General features: G+C 28.9%; 4 protein-coding genes across 5 annotated transcripts; 2 read left to right on the top strand and 2 right to left on the bottom strand.

The window, feature by feature from the left end:
• Positions 1-147: 147 nt before the first annotated feature.
• LOC123259425 (tRNA (adenine(37)-N6)-methyltransferase) lies at positions 148-15,139 on the top strand. 2 transcript variants are annotated; one of them, XM_044719942.1, is made up of 4 exons: positions 148-500; positions 571-879; positions 2,053-3,280; positions 15,119-15,139. In XM_044719942.1, exons 1-3 carry the CDS (start codon positions 400-402, stop codon positions 3,260-3,262), a joined length of 1,620 nt encoding a protein of 539 aa, XP_044575877.1. In that variant the 5' UTR covers positions 148-399; the 3' UTR covers positions 3,263-3,280; positions 15,119-15,139. The 2 variants fall into 2 exon arrangements, with proteins under 2 accessions (XP_044575877.1, XP_044575878.1); XM_044719943.1 differs by lacking the exon at positions 15,119-15,139 and adding an exon at positions 13,673-13,694.
• LOC123259458 (ribosome biogenesis protein BOP1 homolog) lies at positions 3,574-7,913 on the bottom strand. The gene is made up of 5 exons (XM_044720001.1): positions 7,715-7,913; positions 7,057-7,284; positions 5,311-6,912; positions 5,143-5,242; positions 3,574-4,011 (listed from the first exon to the last, which is right to left on the bottom strand). Exons 1-5 carry the CDS (start codon positions 7,799-7,801, stop codon positions 3,662-3,664), a joined length of 2,367 nt encoding a protein of 788 aa, XP_044575936.1. The 5' UTR covers positions 7,802-7,913; the 3' UTR covers positions 3,574-3,661.
• On the bottom strand, positions 8,336-14,649 carry LOC123259416 (anillin-like). Its single transcript, XM_044719926.1, has 3 exons — positions 14,463-14,649; positions 10,822-12,977; positions 8,336-8,580 (listed from the first exon to the last, which is right to left on the bottom strand). Exons 1-3 carry the CDS (start codon positions 14,496-14,498, stop codon positions 8,430-8,432), a joined length of 2,343 nt encoding a protein of 780 aa, XP_044575861.1. The 5' UTR covers positions 14,499-14,649; the 3' UTR covers positions 8,336-8,429.
• LOC123259441 (nucleoporin SEH1) lies at positions 14,843-21,364 on the top strand. The gene is made up of 6 exons (XM_044719977.1): positions 14,843-15,066; positions 15,555-15,711; positions 18,026-18,287; positions 18,379-18,612; positions 20,390-20,674; positions 21,083-21,364. The coding sequence occupies exons 1-6, from the start codon at positions 14,956-14,958 to the stop codon at positions 21,267-21,269; spliced, it is 1,236 nt and encodes a 411-aa protein (XP_044575912.1). The 5' UTR covers positions 14,843-14,955; the 3' UTR covers positions 21,270-21,364.
• Positions 21,365-26,359: the final 4,995 nt, after the last annotated feature.

Raw genomic sequence — 26,359 nt, 5'->3', positions numbered from 1 at the left:
AATTTTTGAAGTTTTTTTTTTATTTTATAATTTTTTAATAAAACAAATAATTTTTTAAAAATTTTTACAACTGAAATTTTTTTAGTTAAAATAATTTCATTGTTATTAAATTTTAAAAACAATTTTTATATCAGTTAACTTCAGTGTCATTCCTAGAATTCCTAATTTCTGATTGGCAACATTGATAACAAAGTTTGAGGTGTCGCGAAAATTGGGGCTGGGGGTAAAAAGATGCTGGAGATTGGAGAATTGAAAAAAAAAAATGGAGACAGACGTTAAATTGGAATGACAGCTACAACTGAAACTCTGACCGTCGGGCTAATGACATATAACCTCTAGATCAAATGATAAACAACATACTGTTTCCTGGTAATTTAAGTTGTAAAATAATATTTATTAATGAAAAATTATGTAAATATGGACGGTGAGATCAGCCAAGTAGATCCCGAGTATTTGCTGGGCCAACTCAATACTGCGAGACGGGAAATATATAATTTAAGGTAATTATTTTAAAATTTATTCAGTGTATTATTTATTTTATTTAATTATTATTTTTTTTGTCTTTGATAGGCAGCAGATAAAAAGTCTAAAGTACGTTTTTGAAAAAGATGTTGATAATATTAAGAGACTTATTGGACTGCAAGCATCTGCAGGAATTGTTGAAGTCGCTGAGCCGGCTGTGGAAGCTTCAACGTCGCAGTCCACCAGCTTAAATTTAGAGCCTATTGGTGTTATTAACACTGGGTTTCCTAGCAAACGCGGGACTCCAAGGCAACCTGGAATTGGCAAAGAGTCAAGGGGAAAAATAACTTTGTTTAATACTGTGTTTACTAATCCTGAACATGCACTCAATGGACTTGAAGATTTTTCTCACATGTGGTAATTTTATTAATTAAATATTATAATTTTAAATCGGAAAATTTCTATAATTTATATTATTGAAAAATTATTAAAAGAAAAAGGGGAATTTTTTTGAGTGGGATAATAATGGAATTTAGGGATCGGTTTTTTTTTGTTTCATAAAGTATACATTGAAGATCATTCTCCTAAATTTTGATTAAAAAATATCATGTTGTTGCAAAGTTATAAGCTTTTTTGTGGAGCACCGAAAAAATTTCCCCCACCACGGTGGGATCTCTAACTCAAAAACGGATTATCTATAACAAAAAAACCAAACTGCGTTGTAATCTGCATGCATGTGGTTATCGTTCCACGTAGGAGATTTTGAAAATTTGGATTTAAAAAAAAGTGGCGACATTAAAATTTTTTTCGTTTTTTTTTGTTCTCATTTTTTTGGATTCAAACAGCCCTAAAAAATCTTAAAAATCAAAATTTTCAAAATCCCCTACGTGCAACTATAGCTACTGGATAGACGAATGCATAAAAAAAAAAGTTGCAAATCGGTTGATATTTATGCAAATTACAGATCCCACCAGTTCAAAAAAAGTAGTTTCGAGAAAAACGCGTTTTCGTCGGAGCCTCGCGCGTGCAATGGTCATTTGACACGCTGCCACAAAAATGACTATAACTGGAAAAATATTCGGAATTTTCATATAAAACTCTAGATACATATTTTTGAGTGCACGGAAAGAATAGGATGACACTGGATTTCATCCTAGATTGTACTCAGTGATACCTATGGTGAAAACGAATTTCAGATAGTAGCTAGAAAAATTGAGATTATACTGCCTGATATCTGGATTATACTCATTGTAATCTCAAATATACTCATTGTAATCTGGATTATAATAGCTACTATCTACAAATTTTTTTCACTCAGTATAATCTGGGATGATATTCAGTGTCATCTTGTTCTTTCCGTGTATTTGACAATTTTTGATGTTTTTTGAATAATAATCAAGGTTTAAAAAATTGTTTGTAAAAAATTGCACTTGTAATTTTTTTATACCTTCCGAAAATGGAATTTTTTAAATAATTTTTGTTTTCTATAATTGCGATAAACTTTGATTTAATAAAAGAAAAAAAATTTTTTTTTTGAAATTTCAGTGGCTATCCCCCTAAATGATTAAACCTTATTTGTATTTTCCCCAGGATTTTGTTTCACTTTCATAGAAACGATTCAACCCACGTGCGAGCAAAAGTATCACCACCGCGCCTGAACGGTGCTCGAACAGGAGTATTTTCAACGCGTTCACCACACCGTCCCTGTCCAATCGGCCTAAGCCTGGTGAAAATCTTAAGTATCGAAGGGAATACTATTTTATTCGAAGGCGTAGACACCGTAGACGGGACTCCAGTGTTGGACATAAAGCCTTACATTCCCCAGTACGACGACCCTCTGCACATCGAGCAAGAAATCCGACGAGAAAATCTTGACGACCGGCTGAGTCTCTACGACTCGGCGTTTAATGGCAACATCGAAGGATGCTTAGCCGATGAAGAGGGCCAAGACGTGTCTAGAGACGAGGAGTTGGCGATGAGACTGCAAGCCGAGGAGTTCCAGGGTATAGGTAATGATCAAAACTTACCACAAAGATACTCTAGATCCTTGGGTCCAAACCCGTTGACTGAAAATGCAAGTAACGTAGAAGCGAGCAGCAGAGAATCTTCCGAAAATCCCATGCCAGGACCTTCTGGACTAGGGTTGGAAAATCAGACCCAAGAAGAGTCTGAAGACGCGAGGAATTCCCGGCTACTGGACGGCGCTGATGGACCCAGCATCGTTTGCGTGACTGACATGGATTTGATAAACCGACGGGCATTGAACCCGCGTCTGGACAATTCTCCAGTCAGGATGGGGGTTAGAGAGGCACCTGATGGAGAAGAAGGATTTGAATCGCAGCCTCTGAGGTCGTCTTTAACTGTAGGAAATATTCAGAGCATTCCTGCGGCTGGTACTTTCCAAAGTTTTCCCACGAGATCCAGCGCAGACACTCAAACTCAATCAGACAATCAATTTCAAGTTAGAGTTCCTGATTGGATCTCTCAACCATTATCACCCTCGTTGTCGGTAGTTTTTAATGAACGTGCTGTGAGACAGCTTGTCGAGATAGCCAAGGACAAAGCTGAGGAGCAAAAACGCGCTATTGTAAATGTACTTCGTGAAGATCCGCGATCTGTTTACTTACGCCAGCGTTGGGCTAATCAGTTTTATACATTTTTAATTAACGACTTACATATTAGTTGTAGATTCGACGATACTAGACGTATCGTTACTGTCTTTCAGGTACGACACGCTGGACGTACATGCGAATGCGGTGAGCCTGAATGGCAATGTCTTGGCCACTCGCCTATATCTTAAATAATTATTATGAAATTTGAGTTAGCCGACTTTTAAAAATTTTTAGAACTTTTTTTTATTGAAAAAATGATTACGAAAAAATAAAAAAAAAATTTTCACTTGTAAAAAACTTTAAGTGTAATTTTTTAAAAATATTTTTTTGTTCTAATTTAATTATTAAAAAAAAATCAAAACATTAAAAATGTCGGTTAACTTTAGTATCATATAATTATTAATATTTTTTATACTTAAAACATCTGTGGCATTTTATAAACTTCATTTTTTACGCTTCTTTAAACGCTTTTTTAAATTAATTTTTTTAAAGTTTATATGTTCATTACAGACTATTTATTTCAATTGTATGTGCAATTATTAGGTCAGTTATTAAGTAAAAATAATAATAGTAATAATAACTAAAAATTATGAATACATTTTTATTGTACTATCTGCACCGGCAGAGAAGACCCAAGGTTGAATTGGATGGAACATTACGTCTATTATTCCAAAGTCTTCGTGTTTCTCGTGGTTTGATAGATTTTTCAAGGGTACTATCAAAGGGTTTTGCAAAAGGTCGTTGTAAACCATTCCGTGGCAGACAACTAGCTTGCAGTCGTCAGATCCAGATGCGAATAGTGGGTACCGTTTGTGGAAAGAGACACTTCGGACTCCTGTTCCGTGGAGTCGCAATGTTTGGTAGGGCTTCGTGCTGAAGTCCAAGTCGAACCAGAGGACTTTACGGTCGTAAGTTCCCACGATAATGTTATCACCGCCTGTTGAATAAATTTTTTTATTAATATTCTATTTAAATATTTTATTTATATAACATAGTAGTAATCTTGCAGTCACTATGTGACTGCTGTGACTTATGAACTATAAATAAACAAAATTTGTGCTTTATTAAATAATGACTTTTGTTAAATTGCACTGTACTTTTTTTTCTATTGAAGTTTTTAAAGATATAAGCTCATCCTGATGTTACACTCATCAAGAGCTTTCATTTGAGTACCCACATGCATTTTTGATATATTTTTCATATATACATATATATAATATATATACATATATGAAAAATTGATGTGGGTTCTCAAATGAAAGGTATCGATGAGTGTAATGTCGGGATGAGCTTATATCTTTAAAAATGTCAATAGTTCACAAGACATTTGTTAAAATGCCCTATACTTTCTTAACTATTGACGTTTTTAAAGATATAAGCTCATCCCGATGTTACACTCATCAAGAGCTTTCATTTGAGTACCCACATGCATTTTTGATATATTTTTCATATATACATATATATAATATATATAAATATATGAAAAATTGATGTGGGTACTCAAATGAAAGGTCTCGATGAGTGTAATGTCAAGATTAGCTTATATCTCTAAAAATATCATTAGTTGACAAGATACAATGTCATTTCTTAATTATTGACGTTTTGAAAGATATAAGCTCATCCCGATGTTACACTCATCAAGAGCTTTTATTTGAGTACCCACATGCATTTTTGATATATTTTTCATATATATATATATATATATATATATATATATATATATATAAATATATGAAAAATTGATGTGGGTACTCAAATGAAAGCTCTTGATGAGTTTAACATCTGGATGAGCTTATATCTTTAAAAATGTTAATAGTTCACGAGATACAAGGTCATTTCTTAATTATGCATCTAGAGATAAAATATTTTCGAATGCAGCCTAATTACTCATCATCATAAATTGACTATCGGTGAGAATAATATAAAACTTTGAAAAAGCACAAATTCAAGTCAAGACTTTTCCAATGATACCAAATTTAACCATAAAACCTATTTTATCATATAAATACACTACAAAATTTTGCTTATTCTCTTAATAATATAGATCAAGGTATTAAAAAATAAATACCTGGATGTATGGACATGCTAGAGATCCATTGGGAGTTTGAGAATAATTTTTTGAAGATTTCTTGTTTAACCAAGTCATAAATCCTAATGTTTCTTTGCGTCTGTAATAAATTAGTGTTTAATTATTGAGTAAAAAAAACAATAAATAATAAATAAAAAAAAAACTTACAGCAACAAACAAGAAAGGTCTGATAGGATGGAACAAGACACATTGAATAAGTCCCTTGGACCTCTTGAAAGGAATTTGCGATCTTCTTTTGGACATTTGATGGATCAGAACCGATCTATTTTGACCATCAGGCATCACAGTAGCGAAATAATCACCCTTAGCATGCCAAACAATCTGCTTAACAATTTTAAAGTGATTCAAAATCACCCTGACTCCCTGGTCCCAGTTATCACCAGCAGCTTGTTCCCACTGTACAGCAGACTGGACCCTTTCATTAACAACAACGTCGCTCTGAGGAATAATTTCCATAAGCTTGTCAGTCTTGCTGGTAACTAAATGATCTCCGACTCCAGGATTTATCAGCAAGACCTTCTGACCAGCAGCCACGGCAATTAGCGAGATCGCTTCATTGGGACACCAAGCCACGCTGCGAATGGTTGCACCACAAGGAACAGTTTTAACACAGCGTCCGGTGGCGACTTCCCAGATCTTGAGATTCCCGTCATCACCACCAGAGGCGATGTACTGACCTCTGTTTTGCGCGGTCATTGACCTTACTATGTCAGTGTGACCTTTGAAGACCATCGACAGGGTCGTGGGGAATGGCTGGAGGTCTTGCGGGCTCGGTAACTGAGGAACCAGTTGCTCTGGGTCGATGTTCAGCTTCATCTTGTAGCCTCTCGGACACATGTAAAGGTCCAGACAACGTTGGAATCTTTCTTTGATAAAATCAGGGTACGCTGGAACTGTCCTAAGAGAATTATATTTCTGAGGAATGAAGTGAAGCTTCCTCTTCCAGGGAGTGTCTTTGAATTTATTCCACTCCTTGAGCTCCTTTTTATCGAACAAGTACTCAGGTGGAGGATTGTAGCTCTCAGCATGGCCTGGAAGGTGTCTTTTAGGAGCCTGGATGTGCTTGTGGATCCTCCGCATTTCTTCAGCCTGGTCATCAGTCTCCCAGAGCATGTAAAACGCCGGCATTTTACTCTTCTCTTTGCGTTCTTTCTCCAGCTCAGCCGAAGACTTCATCCAGCCCATCTTCAATGCGTGGACTATCTTGGAAACTTTCTTGGCTTCGAGCTTGGACGGCAAGAACGACCGCTTGTGCTCGGGGAAGCCTCTCAGTGGCATTTTCTCCACTTTGGAAGTAAACCAGTCGACCCACGGAGTCCAGTCGTTGTAATTTGGGTCGGGGTATTGACCTTTAGCTATCTTTCTGATAATCTCGACGTCTTCGTCGGTTAAGACAACCTCCTGGCCAGTCTGTGGGTCTTTTACAGTCTTCCAGAAGTCTGGGTCGTCGGCTCTCTTCAAGAAATTGTCCAGTTCATCTCCTGTATCAGGTTTTATCAGTTTCTTTCCTTCTGTGTCGTAGCCAATGTGGTCGTGCTCCTTGTACCACTGCATTGGTATGTTTCCGACTGTATTTCTGATGTCTTCTTCGTCAGAGCTGTCGTATTCTTCATACTCGTCTTTCAATTCAGGTTCTGATGGTTTGTTATTTATGTCGGGTGATTTTATTTCTTCAGCTTCTAATTTATTTTTAGTTACTTTTTCTGATTTATTTTTTAATATTTTTTCTTGTTTATTTTTATTATTTTTGTTTTTTAAAATTTCTTCTTGTTTATTTTTATTATTTTTATTTTTTAAAATTTCTTCTTTATTTTTTTCATTGTTAGATTTTATTAAAATATTTTTAATTTTTACTTCGTCTTGTTTTTTTAAATTATTGCTTTTATTTTTTATTTCTTCTTCTTCTTCTTCTTCCTCATCATCATCTTCTTCATCATCATCATCTTCTTCTTCATCATCCTCATCACTTTCAAATTCAAGCGCATCGCTCTCGTCAGAATCAAAAACAAGTTGATCTACCTCACCATCAGAATCCTCAGGCTCCGATTCTTCAACTTCTTCATCAGAACTATCAACCGTATCATTAAATTCAGCATTTAATAAATCTTCAGCTTCAGAATCCTAAAAAAAAATTAATTAATTAATTACACATCTCCAAACCACATGCTAATAAACAATGACGTTAAAGTTAGCTGTTACTTAAGAATTTTTTAATTTTATTTAACAAAAAAATTTGTTCCAAAAATTTTCACTCTTTATTTTTAAAAAATTGCATTTTTAATTTTTTTAAATTTCTACATGTCAATTTTTTTCTTTAATTTTTTTTGCCATAATTTATTTGATATAAAATTCTTAGGGCTAGATTTTAATCCAAGACTAAATTTTATCCAATAATAAAATATATCTATATATTTTATGTATATAAATATACTGGCAATAATAATTTTATCCTGGATAAAATTTTATCTCGGATTGAAAAACTGGCCCTTAAAATTATCAAATACATGCTGAATTAATTTTCATTAATAAATAATTTAATTAAAAAACCAACCTCTTCAGATTCTTCACTCCGTACATCAACATTTTCCACAATAGCTTTTAATTTTCTCTTCACACTTTTCTTCGCTGTAGGCGGCATTTTAAATTATAATTACAATTATAATTATTTTATCAAAACATATATTAAAAATAAAAATATAAATTAGCAACCACCATCAACCACACGTGTTTACTTGATTATTCTAGTTTTTATAATTTCCCACATGCACATCCCTTTGGGGTTAGGGAAATAATTCAGAATTCACCCGCTAGGGGGCCAGCGCGCCATTATTTAAATATTTATTTTTATTTCTTGTCAAATATATATTAATCCTTTTACATCAATACATAAATAATAATAATATAAATTATTATTATTATAATAATCAATAATAATAATATAAATTATTGTTATCATCATTAATAATAATAATATAAATTATTATTATTTTTATCAATTAACTAACGTATGAAAATGTAATAAATAATTCTGATACTGAAATTTGCAGACATCTGAAAATTTTTGAACTTTTTATCACACATCAATTATTATGAAAAAAAAAAAAAAAAAAAAAATTCGTACTTATAATTTTGTACAATTTCTCCATGTGGAATTTTTTCATTAAATTTTTTCCATTATAATTTAATAGTTATAAAAATTTTAAAAATAATTAGTGTCTGTTAAATTCAGTGTCTTAAAATAATTAGAGGTTTATAAGTTACAAATTTTATAATTCAGAAACCATTTCTGGTAAACCTGGTGGCTTCGGAGGACGGATTGTCGTCGTAACTTTCCATTTACGAAGAATTCCTAATACGTAATTCATCTTATCCATAACATCAACAAGTTCACGTGTTGTTTCATAAGATAATAAATGTCTGCAATGAAAAAAAAAAAAAAATTAATTAATTAAATTCTGAATAATGTAAAAGATCCAATTATTGACCCTGGCTTAGTTGTTTGACACTAGCAATTTTATTCTAATTAAAAAAATAAAATATTTATTAATTTATTAGAGTCGATTTGTTTCATTTAATTAAGGGGGATAGCCACTGTGAGGATAAAAAAAATAAGTGATTTTCGGGAATTTTTTTACTGGGATAATAAAGGAATTTAGGGATCGGTTTTTTTTGTTTCATAAAGTATACATTGAAGATCATTCTCCTAAATTTTGATTAAAAAATATCATGTTGTTACAAAGTTATAAGCATTTTTGTAGAGCACCAAAAAAATTTCCCCCACCTCGGTGGGATCTCTAACTCAAAAACGGATTATCTAAAACAAAAAAACCAAACTGCGTTGTAATCTGCATGCATGTGGTTATCGTTCCACGTAGGAGATTTTGAAAATTTGGATTTAAAAAAAAATGGCGACATTAAAAATTTTTTCGTTTTTTTTCTCATTTTTTTGGATTCAAACAGTCCTAAAAAATCTTAAAATTTTCAAAATCCTTTACGTGCAACTATAGCTACTGGATAGACGAATGCATAAAAAAAAAGTTGCAAGTCGGTTGATATTTATGCAAATTACAGATCCCACCAGTTCAAAAAAAGTAGTTTCGAGAAAAACGCGTTTTCGTCGGAGCGCCGCGCGTGCAATGGTCATTTGACGTGCTGTCACAAAAATGACTATAACTCGAAAAATATTCGGAATTTTCATATAAAACTCTAGATACATACACGGAAAAAAGTAAACTGTAATAAATAACAGTCGATTTATAATAAATAATGATCAACTGCTAAAAATTACCATTTCAAACAGTAAAATCGTGATTTTACTATTCACTTTATAATATTTACCACTTAAACGTTACAATTTACTCTTTACATGGAAGAAAATACTATTTCAAACAGTAATATTCGCTATGTAAATGTCTAAAATGTTAAAGTATAATAATTAAGAATTCAGACTTTGATATTTATTATTTCGTACCTAAAAAATGATTTTATCATATGTAAAAAGTATAAAATAAAATTAGTAAATTTCTAATACAAGCAACGTCAATATTTACAGAGTAAAATGGTAAATTTTAAACGCAACGCTAAAAATCAAACTGTAATTATTGACTTGCTTGAACTGGTAAAATGTATATTTTGAAAGTACAATTTTTACTGTTTCAAATGTTAAATTCTCCCAGAGTGAGACCCCCTTCTCCTCATAATATGGACTATATCTTGAAATGACAACTTTTACTGTTTAAAACTGTAATTTTTTAAGATGAAAGAGTCGTTATTTACTATAGTGACAGCTACTAATCACTTATTTTGGATATTAAATTATAAATTGTGGTTTTTATACTTTCTACATTAAGTTCTATAATATTTATATTTTTGCCACCCCGATGTCCGCTTTACTGTTTGAAACTATAAAAATTAACCGGAATCCGAGTGAATATTACAGTTTACTTTTTTCCGTGTATTTTTGAATGTATAAATTTGATTTAAAAAAAAAAAATTTTTTTTTTTTAATTTCCGTGGCTATCGCGATAGTGGAGAAGCGCGATACCAAAAACGTCCCGTCGCTCTGAACGCGACGGGGTCGTTTTTTCGAAAAAAACGACGCGAGTCCAGAACGTGAGATAAGCAGCGCTAGATGAAAAAATGCCGATTTAGATGTACTTTATCAATATAAGAATTATTTTTAGGGGATTTAGGAAAGGTTTGTTATAATTTAATGAACAATTAATATGATTAATAAGAATAAATAAAGAAAAATAGTAAAGAATAAATTTTTACGGGGAAATGTATAGTATGTGTTAGATTAAACCGCAGAAAAGTGTAATAGGCATCTTACCGACTATTTATTCTTATTAATCATATTAATTGTTCATTAAATTATAACAAACCTTTCCTAAATCCCCTAAAAATAATTCTTATATTGATAAAGTACATCAAAATCGGCATTTTTTCATCTAGCGCTGCTTATCTTACGTTCTGGACTCGCGTCGTTTTTTTCGAAAAAACGACCCCGTCTCCGCGTTCAGAGCGACGGGTCGTTTTTGGCATCGCGCTTCTCCACTAGGGTATATCCCCCTTAAAATAAAATTGCAAGTGTCAATAACTGGGTTTTATACCGAATACAAATTTTATAATATTAAAAGATTAATTAAAATAAATTACTTGACAAGAGTAAATCCAGAATGACATTCAATCAAGAGACTTGGTTTATCATTAGCGTCAATTTGCCTGAGAGTTTCAATCAACAGAGTTCTTGGTCTGGCGCACATTGACCTAGTGACATGATTTATTTTATCAGAAGCGCAACAATGCAGGTCGATAGTAACCACAGGCGGTTTGTCCTCCTGGTCCTCTGGATAATTCCAAAATAGTATATGGCTGCCTTGAATGACACACCATCTGCGGGTCCAGTAAGTCAAGCCATCATACTCATCCAAATAGTTAACAAAGCCCTTGTGGTCGAGAGAAAAATTAAGGATGCAATTAATATTAAGATCAATAGTCCCCAGTAAAATCGAGTCTCTAGGAACTCCAGCGAGCGGCCAGGGTGTGCTGATCGTCAGATCTCTCAAAGAAAGCTCCACATTACCACAAACCGTGAAAGAGGAGGTCAAAAACACCGGACGGCGTGTTTTAGGCGACAGAGGTCGCTCAACTCGCTTCAATAACTTCGTCGGCGACGGACACGAAGTGTTTTTCTCATCATACTCAATGTGGTACTTCAACTCGTGCTGATAACTGACCCCAGTGGTCAATTTGAGCACATAAACATCCAGTAAAATTTTTAAACTCGGCGGCAGATCGTTCATCACACAGCTGAACTCAGGAAAGCTTATCACGAAGCTCTCCACCGGACAACAAACAGCAGAGCTCGCGTAGACGTTAGTTCCCTCGGTAATTACAATAACAAACCACTCTTGAATCTCTCCAGGTTCTGATTCGCGGTAAAGACACTCACGAAGGGTCAATTGTATGTCTTTAATACTAACAGTCCCGCACCGGACTGAGGAATCCTCTGTTTTGTTAAGCAGCTGCAAGTCCTCTGAGATTCCACTGAGATCCTTGAGCTCCTGGAGCAACAACCTCTTGCGAATATCAGCCAGGAGTAACAAGCGCTGGGACTCTATTTCTTCTCGACTCGCATTAAACTCTTTCTTCAGCTGACACATTTCCAGCGCTTTGCTAGCTTGATTAAGAATCGTAGTTTGAATCCTCACTTCCTGCAAAAGTTTCTCAATTTTCTGGCTATTAATACTGTCCCTCGGGAGCTGCAAATAATCCGGCAATAACGCGACAGAGTTCTCCGGTTCTTCTTTCATTAAACTGCCTCTTAATTTCTTCTTAACCCTGGAAGACAACGATCTGTACAGCTTAGCGCTTCTTCCTGCATTGTGCAATGGTCTGAATTCCTTTGGAGATAACATTGATTGAGTATTACTTTTCGCAGTCGAGCGCTGCCGTGTAAAGAAGCTTTTTACTCTCCTGATGAAAGATTTTGAAGGAGTTTGGGACATCAAATCCGAGGCGTTGACGTTAGAATTGTCAACTCCTAAGCCGTAAGTTACTGAACTGTTGTAAAGTTCGTCTCCCAGAGCGTTCTCTAGAAAATGTTCGACCTCTTCGGGAAGAATAGGGCTTCCTACTTCCAAGTAAGCTTTGTTTTCTTCGACCTCGTCTCTGGAAGGCGGACAGGACAATGGACTGTCCACTAGCTGAATTGTTGAAATTGTACATTCAGTGTTTGGTGAGTCAGTTTTGCTGGATGGACCTGACTTGGGAGACACTTTGCGAGTCGACTCTAAGTTAGGTTTACGCCTTGGAGGCTTTATTGGTGTCTTGAAATTGTCCTCGACGATGTTAGCGTTGTTGTCGATGTTAATTGGGGATTTTTTGCCGCTCGAATTGGAGTTTGAATGAGAACTGGGGCTGTGATATTTAATGTCGACCAGCGAGGGGTAAATTTTAGCGGAACGATCAGCCTGTATACTAATTGGCAAAGTTTCCTGAATTCCCAAATCTGCGATTTGAGTATCCAGGTCATTGATTTTAGCCGAGAGCGAAGTTATTGTCGAGTTGTTTCCTTCCGTTTGGGTCTTTATCCTGACATTGGATTCCAAATGTAGGGTAGTTGTAGCTGTCGATCCTCCTGCTTTCCACCCACGGGGTACTACACAACTCCCATTATTTTTCGCTCCTCGTTGGCCTGATTTGTCCTCATTTGGACAATGGTAGCTGTGTTTGCTCTTTATATACTCGTTTGTGTTATCGCTTATTGTTGTGTTGCGAGATTTTTGATTCTGAGCTCGACGGATCATGCGCTGGAAAATAATTTATTAGTTTATTAAAATATTAAATTTTATGGATTTTTTTTTAATTATAATGCTTTATTTACTTCAGTACTGAGAACTAAATTTTAAAAATATTTTGCTTAATTAAATTGGATGAAATTAATAAAATTATTTTTATAGAATGTATACAATTTTTAATAAAAAAATTTCTGTACATTTTTGTTTCTTCTGACAATGAATTTTCTTTTTTAATTTAAAATCACGTTTTAATTAAAAATTATTTCGTTTGATCAATTCCAATAAATTAATGAAAAATATTCCTGTGTTAAATTATTGTGAATTAAACAAAGTAATTTCAATAAATTAATAAATTAAAATATATATATATGAATGTAAACGTTTGATCAAATTAATTATTCTTCTTTAGTAATATTTAGCAATATTGAATTTATTTAGAATTTAATTTATTAGCTTTTAATTAGCGTAATTATTTCAGTAGATGCAATTTAATTAAATAAATTATACAAATAAATATTTTCGTTACAAAATAAAATCACTTTTTGTTTGTCTTAAATTATTATAAATTTGTAAGTGAATATCAAAATTTAGTTTAATTTTTATAAAAGAAAAATTTTTGAATTTTTAGTGTTGAAATAATAAATCTGACATTTTTTTTTGACAATTAAAATATACAAAAAAATAATTATTAAATATATGTTTTCTTAATGGAAATTAAGTTAGCCGACATCTGAAAATTTTTAGAATTTTTTTTTATTGAAAAATTATTACAAAAGAAATAAAAAAAAATTTCATTTATAAAAAACTTGAAAAACTGTAAGTGCAATTTTTAAAAAATAGTTTTCTATTCTAATTTAATTAATGGAAAGTAATTAAAAACGTCGGCTAACTTTAGTATTATGTTTTCATAATTATAATGTTAGCTGACATTTTTTTGTTTTGCTTAATTTATTAAATTATAACTAAAAAATATTTTTAAAAAATTGCACTTATAGTTTTTCAAGTTTTTTACAAATGAAAAAAATTTTTTTTTATTTTTTTGTAATAATTCTGTAATAAAAAAATCAAAAAATTTTTTAGATTTTTACAACAATAAAATTATTATAAAAAAATTCAACATGTAAAAATAAAAAAAAAAAAAATTATAAATGCGAGTCTTAAAAACTATTTTTTTATCATATTTTATTTGTTATAAAAATTATCAGATGTTTCCTGATTTTTGTATCATAATATTATAATGTAACAATTGTTTTCATTACCTAATAAAAATAATAAATTAAAATTAAGTTAGCCGACTAAAAATTTTTATAATTTTTTTTTAATGAAAAAATTATTTTAAAAAAATTAAAAGAAAAAATTTAAAGTTTTGAAAAATTATCCGTGCATTTTTTTAAAGTATTTTTTTACTTGTAATTTAGTTAATAAAAAATTATTGAACGTCGGCTAATTTTAAATTCATAATAATAATCATAATTATAAAAACAAAAAAATACTCACAGCAGTAAAAGAATAATTATTATCATTGAGATCCATATTTTGATTGGTGTTATTTAAAAAAAAATTAACCAAAAAGCCACATGTTTGTGCTTACAAGTCAAGAGCTCTGAAAAATGGAGACTGAGATGGCAGACAAGAAATACTATTTGAGCCCTATCTATGAGTAAGTGATAATTGCAGGTCATGAAGCGTTCGGTAATTTACTTCCTATATTAGTTATTTGATATTTACTATATTTATTTTACGCTTCCCGCTCCATAACATATTTCGCATATTTCATATTTCAGACAAGTGCTTGAACCCTCTTGTGAGTAACTGAAGAAGCTGAAGATTGATTTCAACACAAATACCGCCAGACCCTGACAACATAACCTCCAGTTTATTTATTTATTGTCTGTTTATATACACTTGAGCAACACAAAACTAATAACAATAACTTTGATTCAAAATTAATGTTGTATGAATGACAATTGATTATTAATCAGCTGTAAAAATGTTCGAAGCTCACAATTTGTACGCAGAGCACAAGGATTTAATTCATGATATTGCTTACGATTACTATGGACAGCGGATGGCAACGTGTTCTAGTGATCAATTCGTCAAGGTTAGTAATTATTGTAAATTTTAAAATTATTCACTGTATTGTTGTTAATTTAATGAAAATTAAGTTAGCCAAAATCTAAAAATTTTTAGAATTTTTTTTTCATTGAAAAAATTATGACAAAAAATTAAAAAGAAAAATGAAAATTAATTTAGCAGATTTTTGACAATTTTCAGAATTTTTTTAACAAATAAATTATGGCAGAAAAAAAAAGAAAAAATAATTGACATGTAGAAATTTTGAAAAATAAAAAATGCAATTTTTTAAAAACAATTTTTTGGAAATAATTTATTTGTTAAAAAAATTAAAAAAAAGGTTAAGTGTCTGCTAACTTTAATGTGATAAAAGAGAAATTGAATTTGTAAAAAACTTGAAAAACAGCGAGTGCAATTAAAAAAAAATATTTTTTCGTTCTAATTTCATTATTTAAAAAAAATTAAAAAGGTTGGCTAACTTTAGTATTATGTTAATTTATTTTTTTAACAATTCAGGTCTGGGACGAGGATGACCAAGGTGACTGGCATTTGAGCGCATCCTGGAAAGCTCACAGTGGTTCTGTTTGGAAAGTTACCTGGGCTCATCCGGAATTCGGACAAGTTTTAGCTACATGTTCTTTTGATCGTACTGCTTCTGTTTGGGAAGAAATTGGTATTTATTTATTTTTTTATTTTAAATAATATTTCTTCAAATTACATTCAAGTCAATGAAAATTAATTTAGAGTATATTTAATAATTTTTTAACAAAGAAATTACGCATAAAAAAAATTGCCAAGTAGAAATTTTACAAAATAAAAAATACAATTTTTTTACTAATTATTTTTTTGGAACAAATTTGTTTGTTAAATGACATTAAAGTTAGCAGTCACTTGACCATTTTTTAATTTTTTTTTAACAAATAGATTTTTTTCTAAAAAAATTATTTTTAAAAAATTGTATTTTTTAAAATTTCTACATGTCAATTTTTTTTCTAATTTTTTTCTGCCATAATTTATCTGTTAAAAAAATTATTAAAATTATCAAATATCTGCTAAATTAATTTTCATGTTTGTTAAATAAAATTAAAAAGTTGTCGTGATTGCGAACTTTAATTTCATTAAAACTAACAGTCTTGATCATTTTTTAATATTATTTAACAAACAAATTTATTCCGAAAAAAAATTGCATTTTTAATTTTTAAAAATTTTTATGTCAATTTTTTTTCCATAATTTATTTGTTATAAAAATTCTAAAAATTATTGAATTTCTTCTAAATTAATTTTTATATTATTCAATCAAGTCTAAGAATAAAAAAATACAATATAAAATCAATATTTATTCTATATAATTGAATTTAAACAAAGCTCACAGACGAATAAATATAATTTTCAATATATTTATTTATAATTTATCTTTCTTAAATAAAATAATTTATTTATTCAATATTATTTATAAATAACTATTTTAGTTTATTATTACTTTATTACATTATTAGAACGATCAGAATATTTCAATTTCCTGATGGATGTCAGACGTTGATTATATATTTATAAAAGCGGGCAGCATCTGCGAATTTACATTAATATTTCAAGAAATTCATTAAACATTAATATAACATGACAAGATATCGGACAGGTATCCATAAATAAATGGTGTTCTTTTAAAGTCACGAGTTTTTTATTTATTTTTTTTATTTAGTTATCAGTAGTTAAATGATAATTGGCACAATTATTTAACAATTTAAATGTCACGAATAAAACAAAAACTATCGCTCTCGAATCTAAATATATTTATCTCCTAGCAAAAATTTATTGACCTGATTAAATAAAAAAAAAAATCTAAAGATAATTTATTGATAGGGAAAAAATTTTTGCCGCAATTTTAAAATAAATGGTTAAAATTTTTGATATTATGGTGAAAATATTGGTGCTATAAAACAATTTATCTAACAAAAATTGTTAAAAATTTAAGTTTTATAAAAAAAATGTTTCTTATGGTTTTTTTTATTAAACCAATATTTTCGTTGTAATTCCAAAATTAAAATTCATAATGAAAGGTTCAAATTTGTTGATAACTATGAATCTTATTTTTGAAATTACGGTGAAATTATTGATCCGAAAGAAAAAATATAAGGGACATTTTTTTATAAAATTAAATTTTGAACAATTTTTGTTTAAAAAAAATTTTTATACACAGAAAGAAAAATTTCTTGACTGGAAAACAAAATTCTTGGCTCAAAAAAATTTTCGGGTGCCTAAAGGAAGACCGAAGTTGTATTGGCCGAGATAAAAATTTTTCTTGAAATTCTATTCTTGGAAGTCATTTTTTCTTAATTCTATCATAAATACTTTATACAATAAATTTTTATATTTGATCAAGATTTTTAGATACTTTAAGGAAGCAGGGCCACCTACTTCAGCTGAGAAAAAAATTTTCTCACCTTGAGAAAATTTTTCTTGAATATTTGATACCGATTTTATATTATTTTAGCGTGCAATTATATATGTTGAATGAAAAAAAATGATTCAATATTATTTGATCTTCCTATTTGACATGTTAATCAATAAAAATATTAATGAAAATTTACTTCTATCTTTGTATTTAATTTTTTGGAGCAAGAGAGAAATTTTCTTTATTTCTATCAAGAACTAAATTTTTTGAAGCCAAGATGCTGAATTTTCTCAAAACAAGATTTTCTTGACTTAAATAAATTTTCTTGGATCAAGATACATATTTCTTAAAGCAAGAGAATTAATTTTGTTGGAATAAGTGAAATTTCTTGTGACAAAAAAAATTTTTTTTTTCGCTCAAGAAAATAATTAGGAAGAAAAATATTTTCTTAGCTCAAGTGAACCTTTTTTTCTGTATAGGATCAATATTTTTGCCATAATATCAAAAATTTTAATCATTCATTGTAAATTATTGTTTTGAATATTCAGTAAAAAATCTTGGCGCTATTTATCAATAAATATTTGTTTAAAAATAGTTGGCAGAAGCTCTGGACCAAATGAACGCGGAATGCGTCACTGGATCCGCCGTACAAATCTAGTGGACTCTCGAACTTCAGTAACAGACGTTAAATTCGGTCCTAAAACCCTGGGATTAATATTAGCAACATGCAGCGCAGACGGTGTGATCAGGATTTATGAAGCGCCGGATGTGATGAACCTCAGCCAGTGGACTCTGCAACACGACATAAATTGCAAGCTCGCTTGCAGCTGTATCTCATGGAACCCATCAATGTCCAGGTATTTTCCCACCCGATAAATATTAAATGATAATTGAAAGATAGCCAATAATCTGTGTCTTGGAATATTAACGAGCATTAAACTATTTCAGACTCCATCCGCCAATGATCGCTGTCGGTAGCGATGACACCAATGCAGCTGCTGGTGGCAAAGTATTTATTTATGAGTACTCTGACAATAGCCGACGATGGACGAGAACAGAGACTATTTCAAATGTTGTAGAGCCAGTCCACGACATCGCATTTTCTTCAAATCTCGGCAGGAGTTATCATACTCTGGCTATCGCTACCAAAGACGTCCGGATTGTGACATTAAAACCTATGCAGTAAGTTAATAATATTTTATTTAAGGGGGTAAATACGTTTAGAAAGACGTTTTCATGCTGATTTTTTTATTAATTTTTTTTTAATTCGTAATTGCCTCATAGAGGCTAATTTATATCCTTTTAATCTTTGTTAACAAATGATATAAAAAGTTATTGAGTAAAATCTTTAAAGTAATGTAATGGAATTTAATTTAAAACAATCTAAAAATTAAAAAATTTTGAATTAAAATCTAGTAAAAAGTGATATTAACGACAATACACTGAGGAAAAAAAAATTTTTGTCCAGAAAAAAATTTCTTGGCTTAAGAATCGTTTAAAATAAATTTTGGTTTTTTGACAAAAGAATATCAATATCTATCATGATAATAAAATAATGGCATTAATTTTGATAGATTAACAAAGGAATAGGTTCACTTGAATTAAACAAAAAATTATAGGACATTAAAGTTAGCAGTCACTTAACTATTTTTTAATTTTTTTTAACAAATAAATTTGATCCAAAAAATTATTTTTAAAAAATTGGATTTTCAATTTTTTTAAATTTCTACAAGTCAATTTTTTTTCTAATTTTTTTTCCCATAATTTATTTGTTACACAAATTTTTTAAATTATCAAATATCTGCTAAATTAATTTTCATAAAAATAATTCGACCAATTCTTGAGATAAGAAAATATATTCTTGAAAATTATCAAGAATTTATATTCTTGTTACAAGTACTTTTTTTTTCTCAGTGATATGAAATATTTAAGTAAAAGTGGTGCTAGAACCAGAGCTTTAAGTATTTATTAAGATGCAGACCAGTATAAAATACTGAGATGAAAAATTGTAAAAAGCAGTTCCTACTGTTGTACAAGGTTAAATAAATCTATCTATTAAATTTTTTAAGGCATGAAAATTAATGTTATTTATTGAAACTATCAGGTTATTTTACACATATATTTATATGTATTGTTCCATATTTTACGAAAGTATAACTTAAAAAGTAGCAGATATTTCAGCTGATACACATCGTAGGTTGTCTTCCGACTTAGCAGTTGGTGTGCACTATGGAAGCCACAATTTTTATCTGAAATCAATGTCACAGAAAAATTACTTTTCTTTATACAATTACGCTGAATATGAACCTCCATCATAATCGATATTTTTATTTAAACTATTTTTTTTTTAATAAACAATGTATCAAAAAATGGTAAAAAATCACGACTTAATTTTACAGCCCTCTAAAAAATGAAAATTTTTACTTTTTTTTTGGAATTGAGGTTCATATATAAGATACACATATAAAAAAAGTAATTTTTCTGTGCCGAGTGATTTTAGATAAAAATTGTGGCTTGCATACTGCACACCAACTGCTAAGTCGAAAGACAACCTACGACGTGTATCAGCTGATATCTCCGCTATTTGTTGAGTTATATTGTTGTTTAATTAAAAAAAATACTCATAAATATATGTATAAAATAACCTGATAGTTTCACTAAACAATATTAATTTTTTATACCTAAAAAAAAATTAATGAAAATCAGCATTTCTCTCGTTAATTATATAATTATAAAAATTTTCATTTAAAAAGCTTTCATATTAAGAAAAGTACTCAACTTTTAAAAAATCATTAATTGTTAAAAAAAAATAAATTGATGCATTAGTCTGAATTTTTAACAAGACAGTTAAAAGCTAAAAGTAGGCGAGTGATAACTAATAAATGTATAATATTATTGATCGCTGACCAGTAATAATTAATTACCAGCGTTAAATAATAAATCTTATTTTGATTGATAGCGACAGCGCTCAAAATGGTCTATCACGGTTCGAAATAACGACAGCCGCCCAATTTGACGATCATTACTGCACCGTTTGGCGTGTGTGCTGGAACACAATGGGAACTATTCTGGCAAGCTCTGGGGATGACGGATGCGTTCGTCTGTGGAAAGATAATTATATTAATAACTGGAAATGTGTTGCTGTATTAAAAGGCGACGGTACTTCCTCGCTAGGTAACGAGTTAGCCCAAAGTGCAACACCGCCTGGACAATCAAATAATACACAATTACCGCTATTAACAAGGTACTATAAATTGGGGTCTATAAGCCATCCAAATCAGGTTCCATGGCACTAATTTTTCATAGCAGTTTATTATTAATTTTTATATAATTTTTACTTTGGTTTTTGGAATTCATTCGCTGGAACTAGAATTCAAGGCTTATTGAATCAATAATAATGTTTTACTGAAACTTTTTGCTGTATAAACTTTACTGTGTTGAAGTTGTAAATTAATGATAATGATATTTAAAATAAGGGTGTAATAACAATAAATATTTTTTTTTGTTGTTTAATCTTAAGTTTTTTTTTTATTTTTTTTTTTCCACTTCCATTGACCTATTACTCGTCAACTATTGTTGCTGGTGTGTTTTGTTGTATTGTATTAGTTTATAGTGTGGTTTTTCAGTAGTACATCCTCTATGTTTGTTTCAGTTACAGAACAATAGCGATTGCTGAAGCGAGCGGTGAAAAATCAATGATTAATGTCCCCTCGGCAAATAAATGGCAGACACCTGTGATTAAAGGACGATTTAGTAAGACTGTTTGGTTGGGTAATCCGAGTGAAACTTCATTACCACCTCCACCGACGGTCCTCGAGTATTCGAGAGGAAAAAAGTAAATATTTAATATGCACCTACTCTGTTGAGTGTAACGTGACAGCTTTTAAATATTTAATATTTAATTAGCGACCTTGCAGTCACTATGCCCTGACTTTTCAACTATAAATAAATGAAATTTTGCTTTATTAAATAATGACTTTTGTTAAATTGCACTTTACTTTCTTAAATATTGACGTTTTTAAAGACATAAGCTCATCCCGATGTTACACTTATCAAAAGCTTTCATTTGAGTACACACATGCATTTTCATATATTTTTCATATATACATATATATAATATATATAAATATATGAAAAAATTATGTGGGTACTCAAATAAAAGGTCTTGATGAATGTAACATCGGGATGAGTTTATAACTTTAAAAATGTCAATAATTCACAAGATAAAAGGTAATTTTTTAGCCATTGATATTTTTAAAGATGTAAGCTCATCTCGATGTTACACTCATCGAGACCTTTTATTTGAGTACCCACATCAATTTTTCATATATTTTTCATAAATACATATATATATAGATATATAAAATATATGAGAAATTGATGTGGGTACTCAAATGAAAGGTCACGATGAATGTATTGTTGGCATGAGCTTATATCTTTAAAAATGTCAATATTTCACAAGATGAAAGGTAATTTCTTAGTTATTGATATTTTTAAAGATGTAAGCTCATTCTGATGTAATGCTCATGAAGAGCTTTCATTTGAGTACTCAAATGCATTTTTATATATTTTTCATATATACTTATATATAAATATATAAAACATATGAAAAATTGATGTGGGTACTCAAATGAAAGGTCACGATGAGTGTATTGTCGGGATGAGCTTATATCTTTAAAAATGTCAATATTTCACAAGATGAAAGGTAATTTCTTAGTTATTGATATTTTTAAAGATATAAGCTCATCCCGGTGTTACACTCATCGAGACCTTTTATTTGAGTACCCACATCAATTTTTCATATATTTTTCATAAATACATATATATATAAATATATAAAACATATGAGAAATTGATGTGGGTACTCAAATGAAAGGTCTCGATGAGTGTAACGTTGGGATGAGCTTATATCTTTAAAAGTGTCAATAGTTTACAAGATACAAGGTCATTTTTTAATTATGTATCTAGAGATAGAGCATTTTCGAATGCAGTCTAAACACATCATAATGAAGCAACTATTGGTGAGAATGATATGAAACCTTAAAAAGGCACTAATTTAAATCAAGACCTGGATATAAAATTTTTCTTATTCTCTTAATAATATAGATTATTTAATTAAACTCTAAGTAAAGATTTAGGTTTGATTTTTTACACAAAACTCACTTGTATTTCATTAATAATTTTTTAAGTTATATATAATATACTTAGCCGTTTAAATCTAATTAAATATTCTGAAAGTTTGTTTTATCAAAGTATGCTAAGTCAATACTAGTTGTTGCGAGTTGGAAGGAAAAAGGTGTAAAATCATATATAACTACTATCAAGTATTAACTATTAACTTTTATAAGACTTTTTTTAGTTAAAGAGAATTTAATTGCTTCTTTAACAAAGCTATTTAATTTATTTATCTCTGATAGTTTGAGAGGCACCAAAACTGCTACCGCTTTCTAAACTTTTATTAGAGATTATTTACTATAACTTTTTCAATCTTATTAATTAATTTGTTTCAAAGATTTTTTATTATTTTTTACACCTAAATTTTCAGAAAAAAAAAAAATAATCCTGTTAATTAAACATGCAAAGTAATTATCCGAATCCACTCGACTAAACCCAAAGTACAAATAAGCATAGAAAATATAGGAATAATTTAGAGTGAAAACTCGGTAATATTACTTGAATAAAAACGATTATTTATTTAGAATATTTACAATATAAAAAAAAACAACGTTATGCAAGTAAGGATACAGTTTGTTTTTATATAATGCTAAGCTTTAGACAATTACTTATTATTTATTATTTTAAATATTATTTTTGACTATCAATCCGATATTAATTAAACTTATTTAATTTAATTGTTTATATTTTACCAACTTATCATTATAATTTATAATTATTTTTATTTGTTACATTGAATAGGCAGTGAGTCAACAGATTGGTGCTTGTGCACTTTTATTTTATTAATTTTCATTTTTATCTTCTTCTTTTTATCTAGAAATTTATCTCCGTCTTGCAGTTATTATCCCCGAGACGCCCTATATTATTTACATATACCATTGACGTCATATGTTCTATTATTATTATTATCATTTATTTCCGAACTAAAGTGACATAACAGCAAAGTTTCTTCATTACTGTATCTTATTTATTTTTTAATTTATTTTACGTATGGTTTTTATTTTTATAAATATTCTTCTTAATCCCGTCTCTAGCTCGTGAATTATTATTATTATATTCAAATAGGGAAAATGCTTTATAAAAAGGTGTCTATCTATGATTAGGATAATGAATTTTTTTTAATTAAAATACATTGTTTCATTTTTAATGTTTTATATAAAATTGTCTCTTATTCGCAGTTTACTTATTCAAATGATAATTTTATTTTTTATTTCTTCTTTATTACTTAATTCACAAACAGAGCGAACAGCGAGATTGTGGCTCGTTTTAAAATACTTTATTAAATAAATACATCTACTTTTTTATGATTAATGACAGAAACATAAAAACTTATTTAATTATACATTTTTTTTTATCCAGTATCCTTTTTTTGAAGAAAAAATATTCGCTTTTTTTATGTAAATATTTTCGGCAGATAAATTCAATTTTTTCTTGTTTGTTTATTTGTTGTTATTTTTAGTGAATTGTTAAAAAAAATTTTCCGGCAATAAATAAACTTTCGAAATAAAATCAACGAGAAAATATTAAATATACAATTGATAAATAAAAAAAATATGGGAATTTTTATACTAGAATTACATTAAAATATTAATCAGTCCTAAAAATGCTTACTTTAGGTATACAGAACATTTATATATTTATATTTATTATATTAATTTTACACTTTAATCACACATAATTTTCACTATTTAATAGTTGACACTTTTGTTATGTTGTGATTATATTTTATAATTTACTTGGTAATTATTTATGTCAGTTATGCAGCTTTGGATATTTTTGGATTAATTTTAATAATTAAGTTTATAATTACAGTTTTGAATAAAAGCTAATTTTTTTTTATGTAATTTTGTACAAGTAATTGCATTTAAGAAATAATAAATTACTGTGATTTTAATTATTTAAAAAAAAAAAATTTTTTTTATTAAATTTAAAAATATTTTTTTAATGAATTAAAATAATATAAAAAATTATCAATGAAAAAATATTAAAGATACTTATGAATTTTATAATTTAAATTGCATAATTTATTATGAGTAAAATAATTTTAATTCATTAAAATTGTAAGTTAAAATAGAACCAATTAAATATTAAAAGCTAACTTTGTAAGAAGATAAATTCTCTTACTTTGATTTTATTAAAATTTTTATTTTTGAAAAAGTAATTTATTTTTTAAATAATCTTATTTTATAACTTAAAATTTTAAATAATGTGAAATAAAAAAAAATTATAGGATTTTTTTTTTTTAATTGTAATTGATAAAATATTTTAATACAGAAGATAAAAAAATAACTTTAAATAATAATAATAATTCCAATTAAATATTAAAAGCTGACTTTATAAGAAGATAAATTCTCTTACTTTGATTTTGAATTTATTTTTATTTTTTAAAAAATATTGTATTTTTTTAATTATTTTATTTTATAACAAAATTTGAAATAATGTGAAATAAAAAAGAAAATTATAGGATTTTTCTTTTTAATTGTAATTAATAAAATATTTTAATACAGAAGATAAAAAAATAGCTATAAATAATAATAATTATCCAACAAAAAATGATAATTTCAGACGGTGACATAGAATTAATAATTAACTAAAATCAATAAGACCAAAAATAGTAGAGCTGCATAATGACCAGAAATAGAATCAGACAAACATAAAAAAAATTGTAAAAAGCAAAAATAAATAAACCAAAAAATGTACTTAATTTGTTTTAAATAAAAAAAGGAAAATAAAACTATTAATAATTCAATTACAACCCTTCCATCCAGTGGATTGTATAATAATAACGCATCAAAATATTTTAATTGAACCGTAATTTAAACTGCATAATTTACAGCGAGAATTGAATTAAAAAAACAAATGGAAATTTACGCGCATGTTTTCCCGGCGATAAATAAAAACAAAGCGCTCAATTAATCATACACCCTATGCACATTTAATTCACAGAAAGTTAACAATAAAAGGTGAGCGGAGAAAAAAAATACAAATAATAGACAAAGTGAAATCATTAAAATGGAATGTTGATCAATTCGTGTATCAATTCCATTAAAGTTAGACAAAAATGATCAATGAATCTAAATGTTCACTTACATTGATATTACGAAAGTTATTAATTAAAACGAGCCAATTTTCTAATGGGAAACTTAATTTCAAGTAAAGTCTAAGGAAAAGTTATGCAAGGATTTAATGAATAAATTGGTATTAAAGTTTATGTAATCCACCTTTTAATATAATTTAATTATTTAAATAACTTGAATGATTTAAAATTCATTCCAAATGCTTAACTTTATTTTTTAAGTCATGTTTATTATTTATTATTTATGTTATCAATTATCAATATTAATATTAATATTATTAGTTTTTTTTTATTTTGTAGACAGACTGCAAGAGAAATTATTGTTTTATCAGTAATATTTTTATAATACACATTATACAGACTGTTGCGCATCGATTATGCACAACAATATCAACCGGAATAAAGCAGACCGAATAGAAGTATTTGTAATAAAAATCTCGATGTTATGATTCACAACAACACTTTTATAAGTTTATTATCTATTGAATTTATTCTTTGTATACAAACTCGGTTTCCGTGATGGAAAACTGAACGATATGTTTCGTTAAGAATTTATTATTTTACTTTTTTTATTATTTTATTACTAAATCTTCAATTTTTTATTTAAACGCGCGTCTGCTCCATTCTGGTATTATTTCAAATTCATTCATTTCATCACATTACAATAATATTTTATTT

Source organism: Cotesia glomerata, linkage group LG2 (genome assembly GCF_020080835.1).
Source record: "Cotesia glomerata isolate CgM1 linkage group LG2, MPM_Cglom_v2.3, whole genome shotgun sequence".
In the NCBI taxonomy this organism is placed as follows: domain Eukaryota; kingdom Metazoa; phylum Arthropoda; class Insecta; order Hymenoptera; family Braconidae; genus Cotesia; species Cotesia glomerata.
This window is presented reverse-complemented; position numbering and strand designations above follow the sequence as displayed.